Here is a 24,588-nt window from a genome sequence, read left to right as displayed (position 1 = left end):
TAATATTTTCAGCCCATGATTGGTTGAACATATATACTTTTCATGAATTTTCAGGTTTTATTTAATACATTTAACATGTGAGAGAGGTACCATTATTTATTTATTTATTTATTTATTTATTTATTTATTTATTTATTTATTTATTTATTTTTTATTTTCTTGGAAGAACTGCCAGGGTTGAGTCTTTTTTCATTGTGTGAAATTCCTCAGGCTTCCTATTATTTACCATCATCACTGGAATGGTGCAGCACTTTACAGTCATGTAATGCAGGGACAGTGCATTACAGTTCTGCACTACAAACTCACAGGAGTATGAGTGCAGGGCTCCTTATTCCTGCCCCACACCATTAATTAGGAACACGCAGATTTTGATGAAATATGATACATCAGCCCTAATGTTTTCTTAACTTGTTATTCTAGGACAACAAAAAAACATAATTGCAGAAAATACTGACCCATCCAGAAAATAAGCCCTGGACATGGTGGACCGGAGCAGCATTCATGAGAAAATGAAAAGGAAAATACATGTTAGTACAATTAATGATTCCACTTCTTCTTATTGATGATCATTTAAGTCTGTTTTGGTCACATAGGAATCTATACATTCCCCTGCTGCTTTCAAAGCCTCTGGCACTCTGAAAAAGTCAAGAGTGTGAGGTTTTTCCCTCCAGGACAAAGGGTACCCATACTGATCAGCATGCTAAGTCTCCAACATACACAACAGGGAGCCAAAGCCAGGGCCAGAGGGGATGCAGTGAGTCATACACCCTCTGCCAGATGTTTTTAGACACATTGCAATTTTTCTTCTGTTTAGCGGAGAAGCATTAATTATGGACCATTCAGCCAACACTAAACTTTAAAATATCACATTAGTGATCTACTAATGGGCATAATTTTCATACTTTGACCATTTATACTAACATATTAAACTTTTTATGTGTCCCTTTTTCCAGGTCATTTACTCAGAAGATATAATACACATTATCTTTACACACATCCTGAATATAATAAATGAAATTAGGCTATATTATACCATTCCATCTTCGTTATGGCTTTAGTTGGCAGGCAACATAATAGCTTATTGGGTGTTCATAGTAGGTTATGTTTTTGATCATGTCAATAAATATGTATGTGACCTTGAGTGAGATAGTTTATCTACTTGAACTTTCCATGGTTAAAAGCAGAGGTACTAAGATCCACTCTGCACTTTTCAAGGTTGCTCTGACAGTTAAGATAATGGGTCTCAAAGTATTTTATAAAATGCAATAAGGCATGCAGTCACAGGAGTGTTATTATTTTGAAGAGTATACACAATAGGAGTATAAGTATTCATGTCAGGAAGAAAACAAATGATGGGCAAGAATAAAGAACACAGTAATGGAATTGAGAAATAGTTAAGTACAAATCTAAAGCAGGGCCCAAATAAGGTGATGGGGACAGAGTACACAACACTTCTGCAGCGTATGTTATCCCTGTTGAAAACAGCATATGTGGGACTTTGGCTTGAAGAAAGCACAGCATACCTGGTCTCCTGGATCCACTGAAGGAAGGCACTGGCATTCTGTTCAAATTCCTGGCACATTTCAAAGTTCTTGATCTGCCTAGCCTCTTCTCTCTGTAGCTCCTGTTCTCTTTCCTACAATGTAACACAGAGCAGAGCTGCTTCACATAGAAGGACTTTGTTTGGCATACATTTTTGTAGGTATAGGTACACATTTCTATTTCTATTTTTAAGATAACCTATCTTCCACAGGTACGCAGCAATGTGCCTATCTATCTATTTATCCATCTATCTATCTATCTATCTATCTATCTATCTATCTATCTATCTATCTCTCCATCTGTCCATCCATTCATCTGTCTGTCTCCTATCTATATCTTTCTATGTGTACATATGTACATATTTATGTATGTATATATGTATGTATCATTTATCTGTATCTATGTATGTTGCAGGATTTTCCCTGTCCAATCACATTACATCAGTGGAAGACCTGTGATTGGACAGGAAAAGGGAGGCAGAGCTAGGACTTGAGGTATAAAGAGGTTGCAGAAGGAGAGATGGCTTCAGACATGGACCTACAGGACATTTACTAGTCACAAATAACTATGTTTTTATAAGGTTAGAATTATTGGGATAAAGCTTTTATCATTATCGATTGGCTCTAAAATTATTGTATTGAAATCTTGAAAATTATAATATTATTTCTACGTAAATATGATTGGGTAATTAAGCTTTAAGAGTTTTGATTTACTTGGTTACCGGAATGTGGGTCCACCGATTACAGTGGTTTATGTAGGAGAGGGAACATAGCTGGGATGCTGTGGGAGCTAGCTGGGAGAGTATAGGTCAGTGGTGAGAACACTCCAAACAAGACTCCACCGGGACATGATGTTGTGGCCTGGCGTGGCAGGAAAGATGGCAGGATCTTTTTTAATATTTTCCACAACATGTGTATGTATGTATGCATGTATGTATGTATCTATCTATCCATCTATCCATCCATCTCTCTATCTATCTATCTATCTATCTATCTATCTATCTATCTATTTTATCTATCTTTTTTGCTTCCTTCAATTGTTGTTCAATTGCTATCAAACCACAAGACAACAAACCAGAAGATATGCTGCAAGCATGCATGTGTGTGTGTGTGTGTGTGTGTGTATGTATACTTTCTAATTTCCCTTAGACTGTTTTGTTTCTTGACTTCTGCAACAGCTTAATTAAAATAATTAATGAATGAGAAGAATAGATCCATTATTTTCTTCAACATCCCCAACTTTGATATAGATTCACTGGTCATGCTTCCCATAGGCAGAAGATATTGGGTTGTACCTCAAGTTACCTTGATCATGTCAGGCAGGTGCTTCCAGATCCTGTCCAGCACATCCACTGTTAACCAGGTATAAGGACTGGATGGCACATTTAAGGCTTTAATTTGTTGGTCTAGCTCCAACAAATGGTTGAAGTCCTCTTGAGCCCCAGCCAGAGAGGCCAAGAAGGCTTCATGGTCTTTCTGCAGCTGCCGGATCTCATTTAGAGAGACACAATGCACAGGTTCTGACAAGTCCTCTTCAGCATTCTCACACCAGTTGTTGAAGGCTGAAGCTTTGTGTGCAAATTCCATGAATAGCTCCTCAGCCTGCAGAAAAAAAAATAGACAACCTCATTGCTTCTGGTAAAGTCCTTTTGGAGAAGAGAATATTGAGGATTAAAAATAGTGTCTTCGAATATTTGCAGAGTAGCAATCTCAACCAATGAGACTAAAATTAGCAGTGACCCTGTGGTGGGCTGGGATGAGTAAGCATTATAGGAACTGCCAGGGTTTAGTATTTTTTCATTGTGTGGAATTCTTCAAGCTTCCCACCATTTACAGATGAAGAGAGGAACTGGCTGAAAAATGTTATTTTATCTCCATGAGTCTAAGGGTGGTGAGGGCAGTTTTCAGTTACATTATTTCTTATTCTGAAGTCTATCCTGAAGTTTTACCTGGCACAGGAAACACTAAGAAACAAGTGTTAAATGAATATTTGAGAAATATGACAGGAAGAAACCAAGCAACTCCGTTCTGTCCTTTTTCCTATCCCCCATTTATTCCTTCATACCCTGGTTCTGGAAGACTCAGTATAGCAGTATAAGACAAAACCAGAACAGGGAAGTGTGAAGGGATGGGTGGGAGGTCAGAGGGAGGGAAGAGGGCTTATGTGACTTTCGGGGAGTGGGGGACCAGAGAAGGGGAAATCATTTGAAATGTACATAAAAAATATATCGAATAAAATTTAAAAAAAGAGAAATAGTTCAAAGAAAAACAAACAAACAACCCCCCCCCAAAAAATCAGTCTAAAAAAGAATGTTTTTGTTGATCCCTTTCTATATCTGGAAATGTTTATAAAACTTCCAAATTTATTTTCTAGTTACTATGTTTGAATTCTCCAGCTAAGAACTGGATAGATTTGAGGACCTACCATATTTCAGTGAGTTATGCTTTTATGTTAGTCTGTCCCTATCCTACTTCCCTTCCTTCCTGACCTTCTGTAGAGGCAGTTGCTTCTCCAGTAGCTTCTGCCTGTGAACTCTAGATGCCTCCAGCAGTTGCTCCCAGCGCCTCAGCAAGGCTGCATGCCGCTCCTCTATGGCTTTGGTTTGGCTGTGCCCAGCAGCCACCAGCTGGTCCTTCAGATCAGTAATTTCAGAAAGCCTTTCTTGCTGAAAACTCTGAAGACTGGCATCCAGTGTGTCCTGAAAAGATCAAAAGAGAAACAGTGAACAGGGCCAGTGAGGTATCCAAAGGACCACTTGTATCTGTGTCTATTCAGACTTTTATTAAAGTATCATGGGTAATGTCAATAGGCAACTTGATAGAATATAGGTTCACTTAGGGAAGCAGACATTAGACAGACCTGTGAGGGATTACTCTCCCTCTGCTCAAGTGTGTGAAAGATGATCATGATCAGATTTATTAAGATGGAGAAACCCAACCATTTTGAATGGCACCATTTCCTAAGATAAAATAATGGACCATATAAAAAGGAGAAAATAAGATGAGCACAAACATTTACCACTCTCTTTTTCCTGATTGTGAACACAATGTAATCAGATGCTTCAAGTTACTATTGTCCATCCATAATTGACTGTATTTTAACTGTGAGTCAGTAAACTCTTCCAAATTGCTTATGTCAGAGTATTTTTATCAGAGTAAAAGGAAGAAAAGGAATATGTATACATATATATCTATCTATATGCATGTATGTCATCAAATATATTTATATTTTATATTATTATATGTTATATATTGTATATACAATTATATATAATTAATATATGTATATATACAATTATATAATGTATGGATATGATATATAATTATATAATATATATATAATATTGCACACACACACACATGCATATATGGTTAAAGAAGTTGGTCAGAATGTTGTCCTTGGAATTATGTTCAAGTAGTAGTATATGTATATTTTATAGATTACATATTAAGGATAAAATTGTTAAGGTGATATTAGTAGATGACATGACATTTCAAATATTTATAATCAAAGTAAAATCAGTCTTGTAAGACATATTTTCTGAGAATTTCTCAAAATGACATACTAGGCTATAATTAGAAGCGATGCATTGTTAGGACCTTTGGGTACATAAATGACAAAAGCTTTATAGAAACGAAAACTTTGCAGAAATGTTAAAATCCAAGTCAGGAATTCTATATGAGCTTTACCAAAGTGACTTGCATTAAAACAGTTCTGCCTTTGTCCTCCCTCCTCTTTTTCCTTTTCTTATTCATTTTTCCCTCTTTCTTTTGAATACAAGTTCTCACTATATAGCATTCATTGGCCTGGAGGTCACTATGTGGATCAGACTGGCCTCAAGTTCGTAAAAATGTGCCTGCATCTGCCTGATCTTGCCTGTTTCTGCCTCTGCCTCTGCCTTTCAAGTCCTGGGATTAAAGATATGTACCGCCACATGCAGCCCATTAGATTAACTCTCTTTTTGAGGACAATTACAAATTGACTTTTGTTTAATGTGCATGGGTGTTTTCTTTTCATGTATGCCCATGAAGACCTGAAATTTGGAACCAGAGTTTCAGGCAGTTGTTACTGTGATGTGGGTGCTGGCAATCAAACCGAGACCATCTGGAATGATGATCAATACTCTTAACTGCTGAGCCTTCTCTCCAGCTTTTCAGAAAACAATTGTTAAATTATCAAAACGTTTACTATTTGAATGTAATCTGAATTAAATGGAAGAAACTACAAACCAAGGGCCCACAATGCCTGAAAGACAAGAAGACTATTATAGTAACAGCAATATTCACTCCATATTTCCCTTTAAGAATATGCTGAGCTGGGTAAGATATTCACAGGAAAGTACCCCTCAGGTTTTGGCAATCACATGTACATTAAAGGGACAGAAATAGCCATTGTGGGGAAATGGGGCATCCAGTCTTGCAGAGGTTGTAGAAAGAGGACTGCAGAAATGTAGAGTCACTCACTATTCTTCTGTATTTTAAACTCAAGACACTTTAGAGTCCTAAAATGAGCAGGGAGTGTCCTAGGAGTCAAGCAGAAATAGAAACAGAAGCTGCAGAGCCTAGGCATTCTTTTCTGTGGCATCAGAGTGCTGACTTCAGAGCCTACCAAGCTTGTGTTAGAGTGCTTAGGAAAAAGAAGAAATGAAGTGTGCATTTCCTCACACAAGAGGAAACCAGATACCATATGTTTTACCCTTTTAATTCATGACCAAAAATTAGACAGAAGAACAGAGAGCCCCTGCTGGGGGACCCCCTGAGACCAAAGGCTATCAGAGTTGCCAGTTCACCCCCTAACGCTGATGGAGACTCCCTGCTGGACCAGAGGTCACACCAACTGTCAGAAATAAAGACAAAAAAGATCAGAAACAAAGACCAAAGAGGAAACAGAAACCAAGCAGCAAAAAGTAGAATGTTTGGTGGATGAGATGTTAAAGCCTCAAGCATCATGAATCAATAACCTTAAATGCAAATGGATTCATCTTTCCAGCGAAACTTAATAAATTGGAGAGTAGCATGATATCTGAATATATAACATTTATAAATGATACTCATGTGAGAAGCTTCATCCTTGGTGCAGTGGTAATACTTTGGGTTCTTTAAAAGATAGTGGCAGATAGGAGGTCCTTGAAGCCACATCACCAGAAGAGATCTGGGTTGCCCCATCCTCTTTCTCACTTCCAATTTGATCTCATTCTTTCTCCCATGCTCTTGCTATTTGCCAGGGCCTTGTTATTTCTTGTGTTATTTGGATTAAAAGTATTAAATTATGAAATTAATAACTGTTAGAAACAAGCTACTTATGCACTTATTAAAAGGTTGAAGTCTTTTTAAATTGTCTGTGTGGGCATACATATACACAAACACACACACACACACACACACACACACACACATATATATATATATGGAAGAAGCTGACACCAGGTATCTTCCTATTTTCTCTATACCTTCCTTTTTGAGACAAGGTCTTCTTATTGAATGCAGAAATATAAATTCCTAAGACCCTTCCTTCCATCTCTATCTCCCAGGCCTGGTACTGGATCTGAGGTCAATTCCTCATGAATTAGCCACTGAGATATGGCATCAGGTCTAAATTTCTTCATTAAACATTTAATCATAGTAACAAAATGGTCTAATTATAGAAATTAGGAAGATGCACAAATGGGGAAAATTAGAAAAGCTAAAAGTTGACACTCTAACGAAATTCAAGGTGACAAACACAAAGACCTGTCATCAAGGAAGGGGGATGAGAAAGGAGGAAGGGGAAGAGAAAGAGGAAGAGGGAGACAATGAAGGAGGGATGGAGGGGGATGGAGGAAGAAGAAGAGGTAGAGGGAGGAGGGAGAGGTAAGAGGAGGAGGAAGAAGCAGAGGGAGATGGAAGAGAAGAGGACAAATTATAAGAAAATTAAACTATAAATATTGGACCTCCCCTGTCCCATTTGACATGGCGTCTCTAACTCACATGCTTTGCCAGGAGTGTGAGGAAGGCGGTGAGGTCTGCACCATTGCTCTTGGTCTTCAGGCTTGCTTCCTTCTCACCTAACAAACAAGAAAAGTTAGGATGGAGTATTTGATGACTATCTACAGTAGCCAATGAGGAGGCTTCCTGATCCCCAGAACAGGTGACTCAGTGCAATACAGAAGCAGTGGGAAGAATGGGTGCCTTTTCTATCCTTAAAATAAAACTGACTGAGAGTGGGAAGCACAAAAGAAATGTTGAATCAGGGGCTGAAGGAAAGTTGAAGCTTAAACATGAATTACAAAGCAATAAAAAAAACACTGTAGTTTGTTTCCTAGAATATTTTTGGGGGGATTTTCCTTTCTGAATAGCATATTACTAATCTTGAACAACTGTGTCTTGTGGGTTTATGCTATCTTATTCCCTACCATCCGTGTGTATACTTTGTGTGTGTGTGTGTGTGTGTGTGTAGGACTGTGCCCAGGAGGAATAAAAATGAGTAGTCCACCTCATTTCCAATGGTAAAGGAAGAATCTCGAGACCATTTTTCAAATGGTACTCTTAGAGCAGCCCTGGCATCTCATACCTATCCAGGATTCCACCACATCAGCCTTCCAGTTAAACTGCTGAAAGGCATACACATCATCCAGGTGTGACTTCCAAGCAGTCAATGCCTTGGCCAGAGAGGCTATCTTTTCATTCAGAACTTGGATCTTGGTGGAAATCTTATCCTTGTTTTGAGTTTCTTCCTGTGATGCCAAGGTTGAGAGGATGAGTTAGGCAGCCATTCTGAGGAGCTGGAAACATGATTCCCTGGCACCATTACAAAGCTCGAAATTCTCTTATCAAAAACACCTAAATACTACCCTCTAGATCTATTGTAACTATTCCATCCTCAAGTATGTTCAAGAATGTTATTTTCATTCTAGAATTTGAACAATTGTGGCATATTTGTTTACTCAGGTGTGATTTTACTTATGAAGTTTCTAGAAGGCATAGAATCATCTCTGTTTAGGGATCAGACTTTGTAGAGATAATACAAGCAAAAGAAAGATTCACAAATTATAAAGAGGTTCTTGTGTGCACCCCCTTCCCAAGGTATAGGAGGAAATGAATGTAAAACTCTTGGAGTACTCAGGGATTCACTGGCTAGTTTATGTCAACTTGGCCCAAGCTAGAATATTAGGGATAAAGAAATTTGCCTTGAGAAAATGCCACTACCAGATTGACCTATGGATAAGCCTCTGGGGGCATTTCATTGATTGATGATTGGTGTGTCAGGGCCCAGGTCACTGTGTGTAGTGCCAGTGTAGTGGGCTGGCAGTCCTGGTGTTATAACAGGCTAAGCCATCTGTGGGGAGCGAGCTAGTAAGCAGTATTCTGCAATGGATTCTACTTCAGTTTCTGCCTCCAGGTCCCTGCTCTGCTTGAGTTACTTCCTGTAATTCCTTCAGTAATGGACTGTTAACTAGAAGCACATAATGAAATAAACTCTGTTTTCATCAAGTTGTCTTTGGTCATGGTATTTTTCACAGCAATGACTACCCTAAGTAATACAATAGTTAAAACCAATTTTAATATGTACAGAGGTTAGAAAATGGTCAACAATATATTTTTATGAAAAGATGAAAGTGGGTCACATAAAGACTTAAAAAATAATTTCCAGAAAACATTAGTTAAGTGGGTAAAGGATTGCTAGGAAAAACAACTAAATTCTGCTTTGAAGAGGTTGGTAAAATTCTGTTTTGTTGGCTGAGCATAAAGGAATGTGGTTTCATTCTCAGCACTCAGGAGCCAGAGGTGGGGACAGAGTAGGGGTGGGCGTTGGCAGGGGCGGGTGGAGGGGAGGGCAGGCAGGGCTCTTTGGGTTTGAGGCAAACCTGGTCCACACAGGAAGTTCTAAGCCATCCAAGAGCTACATAGTGGGATTCTGTATCAAAATAACCTCTATATAAATCTATTTAATGACTTTCTATAGATAATTTCATCACTGTTCTTATTTCTGTGCTTGGGCCAATCACTTGCAGAAAAGAACACAAACTCCTCCAGAACTCACCTTACTAAGAATGTCTTCTCCTTGTGCACAAACATCTTGTACCCGGTTTCTGTGCACAGCAAAGTCATTCTCCAAAGCTTCATGCTTCTTTAGCAGACTCTGCATGATCAAATCAGCAAAGAACAGAATGTTCAAGAATCATCAACCTCCATTCACATGCACGCTCACATCGTGTTATTCAACAGGGTTGGTTCAGCCCTAGTAGTGGAGGATACGGGTGCACATCCTCTGTAACACCCCTACCAAGTTCCTATTAAAAATTCTTTCCTGTCAAACAGGGTGATCTCACTGGAAAGAGTGACGGGAATGTGGATACTGTTTCTCTGTATCTTATGTGGCCCTAAGAACTGGTCTCCTTTTATTCTGGAATCAAATTATTAGAAGTGAAATGTAAGAGTGTCTCAGCACCCAGATTCATGCAATTCCTCAAAACACTCCATCTTTGAGACAAGATTAAGTATTAAAATTATCCTAAACTAAGAGCTGTTCCTAAACACAGGAGTGAAGGACAAGATAGGATCTTAATGCAAACCTTTATTTTAGATTGTTTTCTTTAAAGAAAGGCTGTTTGTGCAACTTACAAGATGGGAAGAGAAATGAGAATGGAGCCTGAGCATTGCTTCTGTCTTCATTTGAGATTTCTTCAAAAATATTTATACTAGCTCGTACTATCTCCATTACCACCTCTATCACTCTTTACCTCTGATCATATATTAATACTTATTCTTCTTATATAGCATAGAAACTCAATCAACCAACACAATGTTTATGCCTTTTCTACATCCTCATTTGAAAATAAATTTCAACATAGGAGATGAGATCAGAATAGATGCTCATTCCTTTTCAAATACTGTGGGATACATTGTGGCTTTTCTATCATTTTTTGGGAAAAAAAATTGCCATGGAAATTTGAAAGGGAATTCATGTAAGACTGAATGCTTTAGTTAACTTTGAATTGCCTGTACATACCATGTATGCTGTTTGAAATAACTTTAACATTTTCACCTTCTATTTCCTCGTGAGATATGTAAAAACTAAAATATAACTGGGAAAAAAATCCCTGATGCTACCCAAAGAGAAAGAATCTCCGGAAATGACTGCCAACAATTACATAATAATAAAATGCACAACATGGACTAGATAGATGGATTCCTAGACATGTAAACCTACCAGGAGTAAGTCACTAAGAAATGACTCCAACACAAACTATGATCAGTAGACAAAAATCAGAAAGTTTCAACAAAACAGATCCTGGACCAGATGGTTTCATTGTCTAATTTAACCAAACATTTAAATAAATAAGGCTAACACTTACCAAACTGCTTAAAAATTAAGAAAAAAAAACAATAGACTGAGCATGGGGTCCCCAATGGAGCAGCTAGAGAAAGGACCTAAGGAGCTGAAGAGGTTTGCAGCCCTGCAGGAGGAACAATAATATGTACCAACCAGTACCCCCAGAGTTCCCAGGGACTATACCACCAACCAAAGAGTACACATGGAGGGGCCCACAGCTGCAGCTACATATGTAGGAGAAAATGACCATTTCAGACATCAGTGAGAGGACAGGCCATTGGTCCTGTGAAGGCTAGATTCCCCAGAATAGGGGAACGCCAGTCAGACAATTGAGGGAGGGGATTAGCGGAGGAGGGGAATACGATGGGGGGGTTCAGATGGGTAATGAAAGCAAATATCATTAAGGAAATGGGCATTAAAATTCACAGCATGCTATCATTGTCCATTGACTGGAATAAAGTAAAAAGAATGACAGCACATAGTTCTAGTGTGCATGTGGAGAAACTGCATTCTTTATGCACTGGTGTTAAGAGTGTTAAATGATTAACCTGCTAGAAAACAGATTAGCTTAATTTATTGTTACTGCAAAAATAAACAGATGCTAACATTGACATAGTCTGGCAATCCAACTGCTGAGTATTTGTCCCAGAGAAATACTTACTTACATGTGCACAAAAAAACTGTACAAGTGTATTTACAATAACTCTTTTCAAAATAGACACAGAGTATAAACAACCAAGGTGACTGGTTAAGCTTCCTATCTTAATACCACTCAAGAATAAAAAGGAATTAACTTTCTCAAATATTAACAGCCTGAATTAATGACTAAGTAGGCTGGATGAAAAACCAAACTTGTTCAAAAGTTACAAACATTTCTGTGTTTTCACATTCATTCTTTTGCTGTTTTAGAACAGTGACTCTTCTACCTATAGGACCATTCTTTTGTTGTTGCTGTTTCAAATCACCAACCCACTGAGCCTAAGACAGGTTTGAATTCATAATAATTATCCAACCTCAGTTTGTCAAGTACTGGGATTACAGGTGTGAACCATAATGCCAAAGGCATTCTTGAAATGAAAAACTAATTGAAATGTAAAAAAGGTTCAGGCCTAGTGTCATGAGTAGTTCCAGCTACTTGGGAAGATGAGGTAAGAGGGTTACATGTTGAAGGCCTGCCTTGGGTAACAGAGTAAACGTAAGGCTAACTTGGGCAACTCCATAAGAACCAATCTCAAAAATATATAATGTTTTGGAATATAGCTGGGATAGAGTACATTCCTGGTAAGGGACAGACCCTACTTTTTTTTTTTAATTTTAACATGAGAGAGGTATATATTTCTACCTGTTTGTCTGTCTGTCTCTCTGTCATCTATACATCTATCAACCATCTACCTATCACCTATATATTTGTGAAGAGAGCAGATTAAAAGTTATGAATATCAGTTTGAATGTTGGAGAGATGGGTTAACCATTAAAATCTAGGTGCAAAAATCAAACAGCAAGAATAGCAGTTTGAAGTTCCTCATTTTTAATTAAACAAAAGAATAGAAATGTTAGTGCACTGGCAATTCCACTGATCTTCTCTCACGGACCTAGGAACTGGTTCTGTTATGACCGACCACCACCACAAGGTCTGCGTCAGTTGTTAATCATCTAAGTAAGTGATAGCAAACATTCCAGTAGTATTATTTTTGCTTGTAACTGTTTTGGGTATCTTGTGTTTTTTCTTTATCTGTATGACTTTTAGGATTATATTTTTCTGTGAAGAATTGTCAGTATTTCATGGGATTAAATTGAATATGTAAATAACATTGTTAGGTTAATCATTCTCAAAATATTAATTCTATGGAGCCATGAACACAAGATATATTTCCATACTGTCTCTCTAAATCTCTTTCTTTAGAGATTTGAAGATTTCAATATAGAGGTCTTTCACCTCCAAGGTTAAATGTATTTCAAGATATTTTATTGTTTTTAATACTGTTGTAAATTCGAGTGCATCCGTTATCTCTTTCTCAGTGTATTTTGTGTTGGATTTAGAGAAAGATTACAGATTTTTCTAAGCTGATTTACACACTGACACTTTGTTAACATTGTTGATAGTTTTTCGATGTTTTCAGGAGCTATTTTTGGATTTGCTATATCACTTCATATGCAAATAAGGATAATTTAATATCTTGTTTGTATTTTTTTTTTACTTCCCTTATCTTCCTGTATTTCTCAGTCAAGTGTTTCCAGCCGTTTCTCGTTACTGTGAATAATGGAATTGCTTTCAGTTATTTTCCATTTAAGATAATGTTAACTATTGATTTATTATATATTATTTGAAATATATAATCAGTAAAATATATTATGTTGGAGTAAAAAGAATAGCAGTTTGAGGTTGAAAGAAGTAGGACTGGTCATAGCAGAGAAATGAACAGTTATAGAAGAGAAACGGAAAGTGAGACCCTTGGGATGGTATCTGAGTCAGGGTTTCTATTCCTGCACAAACATCATGACCAAGAAGCAAGTTGGGGAGGAAAGGGTTTATTCAGCTTACACTTTCCACATTACTGTTAATTATCAAAGGAAGTCAGTACTGGAACTCAAGCAGGTCAGGAAGCAGAAGCTGATGTAGAGGCCATGGAGGGATGTTACTTAACTGGCTTGCTTTCCCTGGCTTGTTCAGTTTGTTTTCTTACAGAACCCAAGACTACCAGCCAAGAGATGGTACCACCCACAAGGGGCCCTTCTCTCTTGATCACTAATTGAGAATATCCCTTACAGCTGGATCTCATATTGACAATTCCTCACCTGAAACTCCTTTTTCTGTGATAACTCCAGCCTGTGTCAAGTTGGCACACAATACCAGCTAGTACAGATGGCGATCTCAAAGATGTAAATATTATGATACTGTACTGTAGCTGTTTTTACTTATACACGGTAGAAGATATTTTGTAATGATACATAGGATCTCTGCATCATGTGAGTCTTTGGTCACATAAAAATAGTCAAAATATAAGGTTTTGACAGTGCATGGTTAGGCTCTAAGCACTTGGGAGACTTAAGTTAAAAAGACTAACATGAGTTTGGGACCAGCCACTGTTGCAAATTGAATCTCTGCAGTACAAAACCCCAAAACAAAAATAATTAATTCATAGTTAATTAATTAAGCTTAATTTTTGAAAGGAGAAGCCTTAGAGACTATTTGATATAGAACATTAAAATTCTAGACCTTCTACAAGAGCACATTATAAAATAATTTCCACTCATTCTCCCTGGATCCTCCTTATTTATTACTTTCTTTGGGTCTGTGACTCTAAATGTTTTCCTGCAAATCTAGGTCCTCCTATAAGACCTAATATAGAAGTTATTCACCTCCAAATAGAACTCTTAGCAAAATCTCTGTATATAAGGCTGTGAAATAGACTCCAAATCATCAGAATCTAAAGGGTTTCTTCACAGTTGCCAAAATGTACATTAACTACAGATCACATACAGAATTTGCTAATTTCTTTATTTAAAAAACTTAATAATGATAATTTAAAAGGCTATCCCTAAATGTGGAACTGTTCTGTTAATAGGCATGCTAAAGTCTGCTTTCTCTACACTCATATATTTTGGAAAGTGTAACCAAATCCAAACAAGTGAGTATTATTTTTTAAAACTAATGGAAGATTAATACTTGAGAGAATCTTTAGAAAATATATGCCCTGTAAGGACTCAGACCTATGAGGAAAGGCCTTTCACCGTGATGTCTTTGATTCAGGTAGCTCATGGGTTAAGCTTGAATTCTGTTTTCACTTCCAGTGCTATGACTTGATCTTGCTTTCTCATACTTAAAATGAACAGAAGCAATTCGTAATTATCTAACCCAGGAGATAGGTTCAAATTTTACAAATGAAAACAACCTCATTCTGAAGAAAAGGTCAAAAGGACAGCAATGACACATTTGACTCATCTTGCCTTGTCTTTACCTGAGTAGCAGCCAGTGTATCTCCAGAATCCCCTCGGCTGACCAGAGCATCCTTTTCACTCAACCATGCTTCTTCTTCCTCTGCATTCTCCATGAATTGCAGATACTGAAGAGACTCCTCCAAATGCACCCCTCTGTAATGAGGCAGTTAGCACAATAGGAATAGAAACTTGTACTAAGCTCAACTGCAAGTGGATCAAGGACTGCCACATAAAACCCACCACACTGAAACTAATAGAAAAGAAACTGGGGAAGAACCTTGAGGACATGGGCACAGGGGAAAAGTTCCTGAACAGAACACCAGAACATCAATAGCTTATGCTCTAAGATCAAGAATTGACAAATGAGACCTCATAAAATTACAATGTTTCTGTAAGGCAAAGGACACTGTCAAAAGGACAAAAGAGCAACCAACAATTTGGGAAAGGATCTTTACCAACAGAGGGCTAATATCCAATATATACAAAGAACTCAAGTTAGACTCCAGAGAACCAAATAACCCTATTAAAAAATGGGGTACAGAGCTAAACAAAGAATTTTCACCTGAACAAATTCGGATGGCTGAGAAGCACCTTAAGAAATGTTCAACATCATTAAGGATTAGGGAAATGCAAACCAAAACAACCCTGAGATTTCACCACACACTAGTCCGAATGGCTAAGATTAAAAACTCAGGAGACAGCAGGTGTTGGTGAGGATGCAGAGAAAGAGGAAAACTCCTCCACTGCTGGTGGGATTGCAAGATGGTGCAACCACTCTGGAAATCAGTCTGGCGGTTCCTCAGAAAACTGGGCATGACACTTCCGGAGGATCCAGCTACACCACTCCTGGGCATATACCCAGAGGATTCCCTGGCATGCAATAAGGACACATGCTCCACTATGTTCATAGCAGCCTTATTTATAATAGCCAGAAGCTGGAAAGAACCCAGATGTCCCTCAATGGAGGAATGGATACAGATAATATGGCATATTTACTACTCATCATATAAAAACAATGAATTCATGAAATTCTTAGGCAAATGGTTGGAACTGGAAAATATCATCCTAAGTGAGGTAACCCAATCACAAAAGAATACACATGGAATGAAATCACTGATAAATGGATATTAATTAGCCCAGAAGATCTGAATTCTCAAGACACAATTAGCATATGAAATGACACCCAAGAATAGGGAAGGAGAGGGCCCTGGTTCTGAAAAGACTTGATCTAGCATTGTAGGGGAGTACCAGGACAGAGAAATGGGAGGGGGGTGATTGGGAAATGGGCAGAGGGAAGAGGGCTTATGAGACTGATGGGGAGGGGAGAACCGGGAAAGGGGAAAGCATTCAGAATGTAAACAAAGAATACAGAAAATTAAAAAAAAAATTAAAAAATACAAAAAAGGAATAGAAACGAACAGGTAAATTGTGGCATAATTCCACCTCGGCAAACCACTGGTTCTCAGGACAGCCACAGTTTAGCAAGGGAAGACAACAATTTATTTGCCTATTGGTCAGTATTGCTGATTTTCTGTGACACCCAAGAGGCTTGTGTCATCAAAGTTTATCATGAAATAGCATTGAAAGTGGTTAAGGAAGGAAATCCCACCCAAACAAAAGTCTGAGGCTTGTAGTCTCCATAGTGAGGCAGTGGCTGCCTAGGTCAAGCACTACCTTTCCTCTTTTGTGCTGAAAGCACTGAAATTCAATAATAATAATAATAATAATTGCTTTTCAAATATATTTATTGTTAATTTGTTGGTGTGTTTCTATGCCTGAGTGCCACCTCTGGGCTGGTGGTCCAAGGTGCTATAAAAGGGCTGAGTAAGCCATGGGGAGCCAGCTAGGAAGCAGCTAGAGTCCATGGACTCTACATCAGCTCCTGCCTCTAGGTTCCTGCCTTGTTTGAGTTCCTATTTGGGCTTTCCTTAGTAATGGACTGTGATGTAGTAATGTAAGCCACAATGAACTCTTTCCACTCCAAATTGCTGTTGGTCTTGCTGTTTTATGAGAGGACTAGAAATCCTAACTAAGACAGTAGGAATGTCTACCATGAGTATGCTGGTGCCTGTGGAGGGCAGTAAATGGCTCTGCTCCCCTAGAATTAGAATTAGAATTAGAATTAGAATTAGAATTAGAATTAATTAGAATTAATTAGAATTTTAGAATTAGAGGTGGTGATCAGGCACCCATTCTGGGCACTTGGACCTGAACTCGAGTTGTTTACAAGAGCATTAAGTGTTCTTAATTGCTGAATCATCTCTCCAGTCCTGGTAAATTTTCTCTGATTTCCCAGAAAGAACAGTCTGTCTATGGCCAATTGGAGAAAGCTTCATGAAGAACTTGGTGTTTGCATGGGAATTAATAAGTTGGAAATGATAGTCAGGGTCTTTAGTCCATGCTGAGCTGACACAGAAGCATTGCCCCTGTCCCACCCCCCTGAACACCAGCCTAATGTTCCAAAAGCAGGAGCTTTAGTGAGATTTCTGTTGACCAACTCACCGGGTCTTTGCCAACTCTTTGAGCTTTTCCCAATGTTGGACAAACTGAGCCAGCCGCTCCTGGATCTCCTCTTTCCCTACGGCAGCTTTGTCTCTCAGGCTTTCTGCTGTATCCAGCACATTCTGAAGAACAAATTATATCATTCTACAATCTTATCCTCTCAGTCAGTCATAACCCATGGCAGAGGATAAAAGTCTTTCTTAATGTCAGATTATTTATGAGCTTTGGGGACTTGAGGTGGTCCCTGGAGACTGGGAATATAAAGAAAGCTATACTAATAATTACCATGCTAAGCTTTCCCAAATACTTTTGACAAACATCCCCAAAACCTAGTAGGATACCCCCTTTGTTCTTCTTTATTGATTATTCATGGTCACAGGGGATTGTACTGCCTTTTCAGACCCAGAGTTATCTTTTCCAGGAATCTGAACTCACATATAATTTGTTAATGACTGTCCATCACTGTCAGAATTAATCCTTCTAGGAAAGATGTTGGGACTCCCCACTGGAACCTCCTATTCAGAGGGCACACAATGGGCATGGGAAGAATTGCCATGAACTGTATGAACAGTAGCTATCTCTGAACACTGTTTCTGCTTTTTACGGTATTGATTTATCTATGATGTGAAAACTGCTTTTAGGTGATTTCTGTTCCTTTACATCTGGCATTCAATACCTTACCTGGACAGCAGGTTCATGTGCCACCAGCTCCCCCTCTAGGCGTTTGTGTTTCTTCAGTAAGTTCTGAACACTCTGAAGATCCCTCCCATAGTCCTGGGAGCTCACTTGTAACAACTTCTCTCTGGGACCCAGGAAGAAAGTGGGAAAATTAGAGGTTTTATATATATATATATATATATATATATATATATATATATATATATATATATATATATATAAAATGAACTAGCTTTCTATGTGTGTGCATAGTGAGATGAGAGCTGGTAGCTTCTGATAATCTTTGGGGCTGTGCTGACTAATTTAATGTCAACTTGATATAAACTAGAGTTATTGGAAAGAGGGAAACTCAACTGAGAAAATGCTCCCCCCAGGATTGACCTGTGGGCAAGCCTGTGGGTGCATTTACTTAATTGATGATTGTTGTAGGATGACTCAGTTCACTGTGGACCATGAGGAACAAGTCAGCAAACAGCACTTCCCCATAGCCTTTGCCATCAGCTCCTACCACCAGGTTTCTCACCTGTTTCAGTTCCTGCCCTGTCTTCCCTCAGCAAAAGACTATGCTGTTGAACTATAAGTTGAAATAAATCTTTTCCTCCCCAAGTTGTTTAGGTCAGGATGTTTTATAACAGTAACAAACCCCTTACTGATTGAGAAGCCAACAACGAAAAGATAAGAAGTGAAAGAGAATTTTAGAAAACTTGATTTATGTCAACAAAAATTAAAATAAGGTACCAATGTCCAGCATGTATATAGCAGCAACAGTCTTCCCATTCTTTCTTTCTTCTCCAGAACATGTATTAATATTTCCTTTTTAAAAACTATGAAAATTATATGAATTTCATTATTTTGTTATTAATATCAAAAACAATGTCTGGGGATATGGTTTAGTAGTAGAAAACTTGTCTAGCTTGTGCAAAGTCTTGAGTTTGATCTTTAGCATTACAAGCTACATGAAAATTTTGAGCACCAAAAGGTTATGGTATTTTATGACTACTGAAAGGTCCTATTTGACACCTTATAAAACATGCCTCCTTCTAATTTATGTGCTACTTGTAAGCATCTGCAGTTTGGCATCTGAGAAACAAAAGGAACAACGTAACTATGAAAAAACGAAAAACTACTGCTTTTTTAAGGATTTCCCAGCAATATTTAAAAGGATGGGGTCAACATTGAAACTCTGACAGATACTGGACTGCCTACAGTCACACATTATGCAGCAAGTATAGAAAGAGTAATGGCTGGGGGCTGGAGAGGTGGATCTGTGGTTAAGGGCACTTGCTTCTCTTGCAGAAGATTGCAATTTGATTCCTAACATCCATATTAGGAGACTCCACAACAATCTGCAACTCTAGCTCTGGGAGACCGTATGTTCTCTTCTGGCCTCCATGGGCACTCACATGTAAAGACACATATATACAGACATGCTCATATGCACATAAATAAAAAATACATCATGCTTTATTTTGGGAAATAATAATGACCATGCCATAGTCCCCTGCATTAGTTGCACAGGATCAGCTTTCCATGTACTATAATTCAATGGACTATTTTTTAAAATATGTGTATGGTGTTTGAATATTTTTTGTTTTTTGTTGTTGTTGGTTTTTGTTTGTTTGTTTGTTTGTTTTTTTGGATTTGGCTTTTTTGAGACAGGGTTTCTCTGTATAGCCCTGGCTGTCCTGGAACTCACTCTGTAGACCAGGCTGGCCTCTAACTCAGAAATCCACCTGCCTCTGCCTCCCAGAGTGCTGGGATTACAGGCGTGCGCCACCACTGCCTGGCAGTGTTTGAATTTTATTCCCAGGATGTGGGTGAAACTTCCCTCCTATCTCCCTCTGCACTTGGTTTCCTGCCTGTATCCATTTAAGGTGAAAAGAAACCAATGCATACTTTCTGCCGAAGCAGAGGTTTAAAAGTATTATCAGCATAAAAATCAATTACAAATTGACTCCAGCATGTATTGAATCTGTTTGGTGATTTTCCCAGTAAGCTGGTGATACATACGCTATCCAGGCTTCCTCATCATCCAGGTCTTGGAAGAACTGGAACAAGGCATAAGTCTCTTTCAGTTTCTCATGGTGTGCAGCTGCCAAGCTCTGGACATTTTTGAAGCGCTCATTGACACCATTCATTTTCTCTTCTATCTGATCAATGTTGAAAGTTCCACTGGAGATCAGCTCCTTAGCCAGATCATTCAGAGCTTTGAGAGGGTCCTAGAAAATCCAATGTCTTTAGTGAATGGAGGAATATGGTGCTATGTAGACCTCAGACGTCAGTCAGTAGTAAGTCTATTTCCTTGAGTAGTTTCAATAGATTGCTGTTGAAGAAACTGACTGATATACATGACTATGTGTCCTACACAAATGCGGTTTCATAAGAGGTGTATCAGTAATATAGACATCATGCCAATATTACTCCAGATCCTATTTATTCCTAGGTAACCCACCCTCTTTCTATGTTCTCTAGTGTTTGCCTACTCTCACCAATTAGAATAATATTTTGTCTTACACATAACTGTCTTCACAGCACTGCACTTGATACTTACTAACTGATCAAAACCATTGCTACCTTATTGTATATCATTCTTATGCTGACCGCAGCCAAATACATATATAAAGGGTAATATTACAAAGTTCTGACATGTCACACCCAGAAAACCTTTAGCATTTTACCTTTTAATGTGTATCAATATTACCAAGTAAAACTAACTTTATATGATTATTTGATATGGAATTAATAGTACTGTCAGAAATTTGTTACTGTCCCCTGTTAGGTTTCTACTGGACTCTTCCACAGGAACTACAGATGAACTTACTATATGCTTCAAACTTATTGCATTCCCTCATCTAATTTAATTTTTTCTTTCCTTTATAATGCTAATGTCTCTTTTTTTTCAAAGATCAACTTAATTTTATAGTTTCATAAAGTAGTGTTTATGCATGTGTAAAATTATAACTAAGATAACTTTCAGGATCCACTTCCCAGAGTCTTATAGCCTTTGCTTCAGTGGAAATTAGCAGTTACTGTCACAATGGCTCCTGAAGTTGACCTGGCTAAAATGACTGCTGGTCAACGACCTCAAGGCTGTAGTATCAAGTATTCTCCTAAAATACGAGATCACAAGTATTTCTACCCTACACAGAGGAATGAAAGTCCACTACTTCTTACCTCTCGTGCCAACATCTCTGCTTCCAATAGCTGATGCTTCTTAAGTAGGTTTCCTGCCGAAGTTAAGTCCCTGGCCTGATCCTTCATGGCTAACAAGCCTTCTGCCTGGGGACAGAGAAACAGGATAGATAGAAAGATTCTAAGTGAAAACTACATGTCAGGAGAGTGAGATGCAGCATCTCCACCCAGATGTTTACCAAAAAGGGTCAAGAAAACCATTGACATATAAACTTAAATCACTTAACAGGCATTTACTAAGTCTTATGCTCCCACCATTGTCAGGCACAGTTACCTCTGAAAGCCAGAACTCAAAGTCCCGGATGCTTGTGTTGAACCTTTGCTGCCGGCTGGCCTCGTTGAGCTTCTGCCCTTTGTCAGCTGTTCTCTCTAGGAGATAATCCCAGTTCTCCTGTAACTTGTCCACTTGCTCCTAGCTCCAAGAAAGTGAGAACTCATTATGGTCTTATTTGTTTTAGAAGAACTTGAAGGGATATTAGGGGAGGGTGTTGACCTAAGTGAAGTGGTGGGACTTGAATGCCATATATCTCAAAGTAGTCATGCTGAGTCTGGCAAAACAGCAGGTGTAAGGAGAAGGGAAACATTTGAAAACCAGGGTTACAGTTAATTACTGGTACCTGAATGCCAGAAGGTTCTTGACCGAAAAGATGTCTTAAACAGACTCGTTTAAGACAGAAGCGTAGTTGTAGAAGTCCAGGAGATGAGTGTGTGGCCCTATTTCTACCCACAAAATATCGAAAGAATGGGGGATTTCTCTTCACATGCCTCTGGAGGCCAAACTTATCTTAAGCACAGACTGTACCTGCATCTTCTCTTCATCCCCATCACACACTCTGCGCTCAATCAGGGACTTCCCAAGGTTGATGACCCCATCCACCTGCTCAGCACGACCATTGACTTCATTTTCAAAGGCTTGATGTTTCAGATATTTCCTCTGAAGGCAAAGCAAAAGGCATATCATCTCATCATCTAGAGAAGCATGATTAGACTAAAAGAACCACCCTTCACACCCACCCACAATGACACTAATACAACACCTACAAGGAGTGTTCAGTATCAGGGTGACCACTCAACCAACAATGAGATTAGTGAAATTTTCTAAGATTTCTATTTTGAACTTGCCTGGATATTAGTGGGATCTTTGTAAGATTCATCACAGGCTATGGGCAACATCTCATTGATCCATTCCCCCAGCTCCTCGAGGTCATGATAGAACTGTTTGAGGTCAGCATAGTCTCCTAGCTTTCCCAGTTCAGCAAGCAGCTGTTCTTTGAGAGCCTTCCACCTAAAGGATGAAGTCAGATCATCTTCTACCCAGCACCCCTTTGCTTTCATCCTACATACATGATATTTTCCATCTCCCAACCTGGCCCTTTGCCATTCAAAGGCTCTTACTCTCCTCAGACATACAACACAATGGTTAAGTAAAATAATTCATAAAGTATCCTTCATGTTTTTAATTCTTTAAATCTATAGCAGAAGGTCTCCTAAGAAATACATGTCAAAAGGACAAGGATTTAGAGGTACGTTCCTATCATGATTCTGATGCAGAGAGGGGACTTTGCATGCCTGACCTGTCTAGCACACGTTGGAGGCGAGCAGCAATCTCTTCCTTGGCATAGTGGTCATTGTCTATGAGCCTTGTTGCAACGTTCTCTAGGTCAGCAATCTTCCCTTCCTGGATAAGAGGAAATGAAAGAACACAGATGACTCATGGTTAGATCTTTCATATATTCTAGGCTCCGCCCTAAAGATAAACATATGTATTGTAGCTTGAGATGACAGAACCAGAACCAAAAAGTAAATGCCCAGCACACAGAGGAACATCTACTATCCTGGGTTGGTATTAACTTCCTATAGAACAAACATTTCTCATGGCTATTGTAAAAGTAAATTCTTTATTTTGTAAGATGTTAAACTAGATAGTAAGGATAGGACACATTTAGTCCTAAAAATTGTTTTTATTATAATGGAGGTCTTCCTTGTTCTGGAAAGACTCAGTGTAGCAGTATAGGGCAAAACCAGAACAGGGAAGTGGGAAGGGGTGGGTGGGAGAACAGGGGGAGTGAAGGGGGCTTATGGGACTTTTGGGGAGTGGGGGGGCCAGAAAAGGGGAAATCATTTGAAATGTAAACAAAAAATATATCGAATAAAAAAAAAAGAAGTAAGGAGAGGGCCCTGATCCTGGAAAGGCTTGATCCAGCATTGTAGGAAAGTACCAGGACAGAGAAAAAGGAGGGAGGTGACTGGAGAATGGGTGGAGAGAAGAGGGCTTATGGGACAAATGGGGAGAGGGGAACCAGGAAAGGGAAAGCATTTGGAATATAAAAAAGAATTTAGAAAATAAAATATTAAAAAATAATGGAGGTCTTAATATGAGAAAGTTGAATGTCTCTATGTAATTTGTCAACCACCTCTTTCTGTCCCAATATTGCCTTTGGATATTAATAGCCTTTGGCTTCTGGGAGCAACAACATCTACCCACACAGGGTGCATCTGTTCAAACTGTTTAACTTTATCTTTTGATTCACTTGTGGTGTTAAGTTTTTCTATGACTTTTTTACTCATGTTTAGTTTAGGTTGAGCACTTCCTGCATTCCTTTCTCTTCCTATATCCCTGAACCTTCTCCATGCCTTTAACTCTTTCCATGACCAATATTCCTGCTTTACTTTCACATCACATATTAACTACATGTGTCTAAAAGATCTTTCTTCCCTCTCTGATAGACCATTATCTATTTTTCTGGCTCAATATTATATTCACTTCCATACAAACACAAGGGTCCTAATATGAGAAAAGACATTTGTGTTTGTCTTTCTGAGCCTCAGATGGTGCTGAAGGAGTCCCAACCCTCCCTAAGGATTGGTATGCACCTATATGGGTGGAGGAGAGGTATTTGCCTTTGAGGTATAGCTACTGGTAAGGGGCTCTTCTACCAGCAAAGAAGTGTACACCATGTTCCTGTCAACAACCTAGCAAATTTAAGGACCATTAAAAATGAAAAGGAAAAGGACATGACAGTAGAATTGGTCAGAGGTAACTGAAAGAAAAAAGGAGATAAATGGAGGTGTAAGAAGAGGTCAAGGCTGTGTCACAGAAGATGAATCTGCTCAAAACACTATACATACATGGAAGCGTCATAAAAAATCATGGTATGCACTCACTAATAAGTGGATATTAACCTAGAAAACTGGAATTCCCAAAACATAATCCACACATCAAATGAGGTACAAGAAGAAAGGAGGAGTGGCCCCTGGTTCTGGAAAGACTCAGTGAAGCAGTATTCGGCAAAACCAGAACGGGGAAGTGGGAAGGGGTGGGAGGGAGGACAGGGGAAGAGAAGGGGGCTTACGGGACTTTCGGGGAGTGGGGGGCTAGAAAAGGGGAAATCATTTGAAATGTAAATAAATTATATCGAATAA

At 38.7% G+C, this 24,588-nt stretch overlaps 1 protein-coding gene across 1 annotated transcript in view; it reads right to left on the bottom strand.

The window, feature by feature from the left end:
* The window catches only part of Spta1 (spectrin alpha, erythrocytic 1), an 86,953-nt gene that overhangs the window by 5,802 nt on the left and 56,563 nt on the right, over positions 1-24,588 (bottom strand). Inside the window, exons 31-46 of the mRNA XM_052201226.1 lie at positions 22,740-22,843; positions 22,288-22,450; positions 21,968-22,099; positions 21,440-21,577; positions 21,148-21,252; positions 19,984-20,192; positions 17,977-18,097; positions 17,296-17,417; positions 14,814-14,946; positions 9,562-9,660; positions 8,092-8,254; positions 7,509-7,585; positions 4,031-4,240; positions 2,847-3,143; positions 1,524-1,636; positions 456-473 (exon numbers count right to left, since the gene is read on the bottom strand). Coding sequence (XP_052057186.1) covers positions 456-473; positions 1,524-1,636; positions 2,847-3,143; positions 4,031-4,240; positions 7,509-7,585; positions 8,092-8,254; positions 9,562-9,660; positions 14,814-14,946; positions 17,296-17,417; positions 17,977-18,097; positions 19,984-20,192; positions 21,148-21,252; positions 21,440-21,577; positions 21,968-22,099; positions 22,288-22,450; positions 22,740-22,843 — 2,204 coding nt within the window. The remainder of the gene's footprint in view (positions 1-455; positions 474-1,523; positions 1,637-2,846; positions 3,144-4,030; positions 4,241-7,508; positions 7,586-8,091; positions 8,255-9,561; positions 9,661-14,813; positions 14,947-17,295; positions 17,418-17,976; positions 18,098-19,983; positions 20,193-21,147; positions 21,253-21,439; positions 21,578-21,967; positions 22,100-22,287; positions 22,451-22,739; positions 22,844-24,588) is intronic.

Source organism: Apodemus sylvaticus, chromosome 12 (assembly GCF_947179515.1).
Source record: "Apodemus sylvaticus chromosome 12, mApoSyl1.1, whole genome shotgun sequence".
In the NCBI taxonomy this organism is placed as follows: Eukaryota; Metazoa; Chordata; class Mammalia; order Rodentia; family Muridae; genus Apodemus; species Apodemus sylvaticus.
Note: the sequence above shows the minus strand (reverse complement) of the source record. Positions and strands in the feature narration are given on the sequence as shown.